Source organism: Brassica oleracea, chromosome C3 (assembly GCF_000695525.1).
Source record: "Brassica oleracea var. oleracea cultivar TO1000 chromosome C3, BOL, whole genome shotgun sequence".
NCBI classification, from domain to species: Eukaryota; Viridiplantae; Streptophyta; class Magnoliopsida; order Brassicales; family Brassicaceae; genus Brassica; species Brassica oleracea.
In genome coordinates, this window is record NC_027750.1 from 17,966,047 (window position 1) to 17,972,569 (window position 6,523).

Below are 6,523 nucleotides of genomic sequence, written 5' to 3' on the forward strand. Positions count from 1 at the left end.
TAATTATATAACCATAGTAATATTGCAGATTTTTATTTATTAGTTAATCAATATTAACTTTGTGCCAATTATAAAATCAAATATGTAAATAACTGAGTTTTGTATATGATTAAACGTTTGATTAGTTTGTTTTACTAAAACTTTTTTTTTAGTGTCAACCGGTGAAAAATTATGTAGCCAAAAACATAATTCAAAGACATGTTTTTGTGAATAAAATAATAACTTAATTTTTCACTCCATTTAATTATTTTACTAAATAAAAAATTCTTTTTATTTCACTTAATTTAACCAAACACATAGAATTAATCATTTTTATTAATTTATAAAATCAGTTAGTCATGAACATTGGCTATCCATTTAGGTACGAGTTGTTCTATTCAGGTATCATTTTATAATTAAATTAGGTTTGCTTCTTTATTATAAATTTATGTGTGAGTTTTGAGTTGAGTCCTTTTGGGTATGGATGAGTTCGGTTCTGATGTATAGAAACCTAAAAAATATCTTAATAAAAAATGTATCTGAAATGGGTTCAGATATTTGTACCAAAATAACTGTATTTTCCGATTCAGTCCATGTCTTTTGAATACAATTAGTTATATTACGTCTCATTTAAAATATATAACACTAGTTATGAAAAACAAATATCAATGTGTAAAAATGTAAAAACTAATACTTGCGCGGATGCGCGGATAAATATCTAATTGCGTATTAAACATGCACACTCCAACAGTATTTACCCTAGACAGCATGAATAGGTTTGCATAACCGTCATAAAACTGCAAAAATATGTTTTGCATGTTTGAAACCATCTCCAACTATTCATTTTTACAGTCTATACTATAAATCATAAACACACTTTGAAAAACTTTGGTCATACTTAGTATATTCTAGACAATGCTACTACAATTTTGAAACATTCTTCAAAATTATATTACTGTTAGTTTCATCAAATAGTTTTGGAAACAAATTACAAAATATTAGAGTATTTTTTAGACAAAATAACTAAAAATATTCTTATATATTTATTCTAAGATAGTTTCAATAAAATATTTCAATTTTTTTTGCAACTATAAACATCCTTTTTTATTTTAAACAAAAGTTTCTAACTATCTTTTAATATTTACTTTTAAAATAATTATTCAATTTCGTAGTTAGCATTATAATATTATCCTAACTTTTTTTAATTATCAATTAGTGGAAATTATATAATATATTACACGTATATTTTATAAAAAAAAATAAATTATTACAACAAATAATAAATATAATCGAATAATTAAATATATAAATTATTTATAAATTAGAGAATTAACCTTAAGTAATTATAAACACAAAACCACAAATATTTTTAAATATATAATATTGATATAAAAATGATATGAATTTACCTGATATAATAAAACATTAAAAGTTGGATAATATTTAGATTATATGATTATATATTTTATTTGATTACATTTGATGTTTATAAAATTTAAATTTTCTGCAATTTATTCCATCAAATACGAAAAATATTTATTAAGTATGTGACATATTGTGCGAAGATATAAATTTGCTTATAGAATACTAAATAAATTTCGACAACCAAATTAAAAATAGATATTATTCAATTAAATTTTAAATTATTAGAAGTAAAACTAGCACTAATGCAAGACAGGTTAAATAAACAGATTATTCAAAAAAAAATAAAAATTAAAATAAACAGATAATTCTATATATATTTTCGAAAACAGATTATTCTATTTGTATTATAAAATACTTATATTTATATAAGTTACAATTAATTATATAATTTTAAACCATAAATTAATAATTTTTAAACATATGCTATTCCGAGAATCATAAATATTTTTAATTAACGCAATAAGGACTAAGATCAAAATATTTAATTTATTAAAATATAATATTTGTATAAAACTTTATGATATTGTATCACAATACAGACTATAATTTTTCCAGATATAATTAGATATTTGCAGTATATATTAAAAATTATGCTTTGTATTGTCCATATTCTGAATATATTTCACATTCAAAAATAAAGTTTCAATTTTCTATTAGCATATTTAAGATCGAATAGTTAAATGTATACAACTATAGTAAATTTGAAAATAGCACTTTAGATATATTATTTCTGATTTATTTTTAAATAGTATAAACAAAATCAGGTGGATTTTTATGATTTCACAGATGTAAATATATTATAAAATATAAATTAGATTTTTATCAAATTTAAAATGATATATTTGTAATTTTCCAATTTTCTTGTGGAAATCTTGATTTACTAACACAACAGGAAGTACACGGAACACGAGATACATCAAGATGTAAACATAGTTTTACATAATAACTAGATTTTAATCTGCACGTCTGTGCGGATATTTTTCATTTTATAAACGTATTTGATAATATTAAAATATTTTAAATATATAATTTACATTTTAGTGTTATATATAATTTACATTTTAGTGTTATATATTGTTATTAATTTTGTTTACTTGCTAATGTATTTTCAGGTTACTTACAATAAAATAACAATCCAAAATAATCAAATAGAGAATCTCCTTCAAATATGATTTTTCTTTAATTTGTACATTTTTCATATAATACATTTTTAAATTTATTTATATTATATAAAAATATGTTTAAGATAATATATTTACATGTTGTTTTAAAAAAATATACTTTTAACATTTATCATTTTAGTATTTTACGAATTTATAAGTAAGAACACTATTTTATTTAAATAATATAGCTCTATTATTTTTAGTAAATTTTATACATAGTAACATCTATCATATCATTTTAGTAAATTTTATTGATATAAGATATTTTTCGGATGTTATGATATTAAGTATTCTTTTTTTTTTTGGTTAAGATTTCAAAATATTAGATTGCTTTAATTCTTACAGCATTATAGTTTGTTTTTCGTGTGCATTTCAAAAAGTTATTTTTTATTATCTATGATTGTATCTTTTAAAAAAATTGAAACATTATCATTTTGAATTTGAATATTTATTTTCAAAATTTTATATTTTGTCAAGAAAACTTTAGAAATTTACATAACTATATTTGAGTTGGGAAGATTACATGAATTTTGAAACAATTTTGTTACTACATTAATATATGGGGTTATTTTTTAAAAAAACTATTTGAATTTTTGGTAATATTTTCTAAAATTTGCTCAACATATTTTGTTATAATTAAAAAAAAATTATAATAAAATTTGATTTTTCATTAATATTTTAAATGAATTACTAAAATTTCAAAGTTTTCTAATGACATGTTTTTAAAATAGTATATGAACTAAAGGTCATTATATACTATTATATTTTTGTATATAATTTTTTTTAAACAATATATTGTTGAGAGTTTCAGAATAAATAAAAAGATAATATATAGTTATAGATATAAAAGTTTAATCTATGTACATAAATTTAGTGTTGTATAAAAAATTGTTTACGAGTTTTAAACTATTTTAATGATGAGTGATAATTTTTTTTTAATTTACCTATATAATATAATTTCGTCATATTTAATTCATATAGCATTTCTATTTTATATAATACATAATATAATTATAGAATTTATAAAAAAAATAGTATATAATTTTTCTTTTCTTGTTTTATAATAAAATTTTAGTTAACATTGATTTATAATAATATTATATTACTAATTACCAAATTAATCAATGTGTTATTATATAAAAAAATTAATTTTTTAAGTAAAATTTTGTTAGATTCTTTTTCAACATATTTTGTTATAATTAAAAAAAAATCAAATTAATTGTTGGTTATTATTAATGTAAATAATCAAATATGTCATATTAATAAAATCTTTAAGTGGTCCTACAATAATTTGTTAATAGTAGATAAAAATAGGACTCTAAATTAATAGATTATATTAATATCATTCTTTAATTTTTAAATTTGAATCACAGCCAAAACATCATAAAAGGAAAAAAATTAGCTCTAGCAATCGGTTTTTCTATAATTTCTATTTAGAGTTTTGGAAAAAATACTATAGCAAATTCACCACACCTAAGTCAAAGTTTTACGGACTATCTGTAGAAATTCTCTTTTCTTTATGTTTTCCTTATTTCCACCTTAATTAATCTGGCTTGGTTTGGTTATATTACAACAAAGAAGCACAACTGCTTCGAACACAAACGACAAGATTATTACAGTATATAAATGAACCTATAATGCGAACACACCAGGGGAAACCTGTTTCGTATATCGACATTCGTAGCCTGTATGGGGAAAAAGATTGATCTCTTTAACAAAAAAAAATCTCACACCTACTTGTCTTTTCTTTCCTCTTTTATAGCTTCATAAGAAAGTAACACCTCTTTGAATTTTGCTTCAGCTACATCTGCAAGAATCGATGAGACCAGACACTCAATCCCACACAGTAAGATCAAAGTAGGGTTAAAGATATTAAACTATAATGCTACCTTTGTTATCTTGATTTTGGTCTGGATGAAATTCCATCGCCTTCTCCCTGAACGCTTTCTGAATGTACAACGAATACGAATCAACGCATAAGTATCTTTACACAACCAAAACAACATGACCATAAGATTAAGTGAAGATTACTGCATCATCAGAGTTGTTTCAATGCTTACCTTAATCTCAGCTTCTGTGTATGGAGTTGCCCTGGACCTATAGAACACAAGAAACCCGCACTAAGTTCAATCGAAATGTTCAGAATTGAGTAGTTAGCACACCAAGAACTAAAGATTTGATGACCAAAACTAAGAAGAAACAGAAACAGAAACAGAAACAGAACCGAATCAAGAACAAAACCAAAAGTGACTCGAAGAGGACTTTCAGCTTTCTCAAAGCCCTAACTAGCCTTTTAAACAAACTAATGATCCTAATCTGTTCTCCCTCACACTTATTGACACTATTGCCAGTGACTATCAGTTTCATCGATAAAGTATGAAGCTAGAACCATGTAGAAATATCTTCTATAATAGAAAAAAAAAGAAAGAAAAAACTACCTGCTGAGCCCTAAAACAGAGTAGTGATGCGATAGAGGATAGACTCTTGTATTCTGTTTTGGAGGCTCCTGGTGATTGGTCCTTTGGTTTCTAAAGGTAGACTCAGCTTTCCAGTACCAATCATTTCTCTGATACTGCTGATGGTATTGGTGAGCATTAGGATCATTTTCCTTCCAATTCTCAAAGCCCCCTCTAAATTTGTTCCTCTCCCTGTTGAAAACGCTTTGCATGCGCCTAATACGTTCCTGCAAGAGAGAGCTCTTAAAGTAGTGATATAAATAATCCAAACATTGATGAGTTACAGTAGGAAAAGGGCGAATTAGACTAACCACTCTCTCAAGCTCTTCCTCATACTCCTCCTGCATCCGTTTGTTGTACCTTCTCCATGCTTCCTCCTGATAAGCTGTTCTGAAAGAACCGCCTCTGGTCCCTTTTCGCGCTGCTGACTGTGCTCTCCCTACCTTTAATGCCCACAATTTAACCCAAAAAGTTGGGAGCATGAATTTTAACGGAAAAAAAAAAAAAGGAATAGTGGAAAAATATTGCCAATGCAAAACCAAAAAGGTGATGACTTATAGCTAATAATGAAAGATATCAGAGAGAAAAAAGAGGTTGGTCTTAATCACCTGGGTATAGACCCAATCAAAAGTTCTTCGCAGCTGATGAACCTACCAAACAATACAACCATCAGACATCTTCGAGACCACAATTTCGTTAAGAGAATTGATGATTACTCACGGCGAAAGTGGTGGCGGTTGCGCCGATTACAGTAAAGGCGAGGATTCCCCAAAGCTTCAAGTCCGCCTTCTGCGGCGGAGGTCTCCATTTACCATCTTTATCCCGTTCAGAATCTTCTCCCCCCATTTTTCAATTTACAGAATCCTTTTTGGGGCTCCTAGCAGCATCCTCAGGGAAAATTCGTTTGCTCCTCTTCCCCTCGATTCTTTGGGAATCAATTTGAGGTTTTGATTCTTCGCTGTTTACAATCAACTCAAATGGACGTACAAGACCAGACTCGATGAACCATTTCCAGATTTTGATAGGCGAGACTTCATTGGGCTCTTATTAGGCTTTTACTTCCCCCCAAAATGAACATTGTTTCCTTTTTATAACTCAATTTCTAATCTATGGGCCTACAAGATTTTAACATTTTAATTTTACGAACTTTTTTTAGTAACACCTAATTTACATCAAGGGGTATAATTTTTGTAATTAATAAACACTAGATATTTGAACCGGATTATACTTTTTCAGTTGATTTTTTTTTTTTTTTTGATAACATTCACTTTTATGCAAAGTATGCAGGGTAAAATTTGAAATTTGTTGTCAATAACTGAGAGTTTAGATATTTCGGCGTATCTTATTACAAATTGATAAATGATGTAATGTGCTTTTTATGCTTTATAATTTCTAATTTATTCATATTTAAAATTGCTAAATTTTTGTATTTTACCTTTTAATAAGTTATAAATAACAAATACTTTTTAATTAATTAAGTTTTCTAAAACGTTTTTGTAT

At 25.5% G+C, this 6,523-nt stretch overlaps 1 protein-coding gene across 1 annotated transcript; it reads right to left on the reverse strand.

Moving 5' to 3' along the window:
* Window positions 1–4,065: 4,065 nt before the first annotated feature.
* Window positions 4,066–6,031, reverse strand: LOC106331557. Its single transcript, XM_013769936.1, has 7 exons — window positions 5,744–6,031; window positions 5,632–5,673; window positions 5,335–5,466; window positions 5,006–5,250; window positions 4,628–4,664; window positions 4,457–4,514; window positions 4,066–4,374 (listed from the first exon to the last, which is right to left on the reverse strand). Exons 1-7 carry the CDS (start codon window positions 5,867–5,869, stop codon window positions 4,301–4,303), a joined length of 714 nt encoding a protein of 237 aa, XP_013625390.1. The 5' UTR covers window positions 5,870–6,031; the 3' UTR covers window positions 4,066–4,300.
* Window positions 6,032–6,523: the final 492 nt, after the last annotated feature.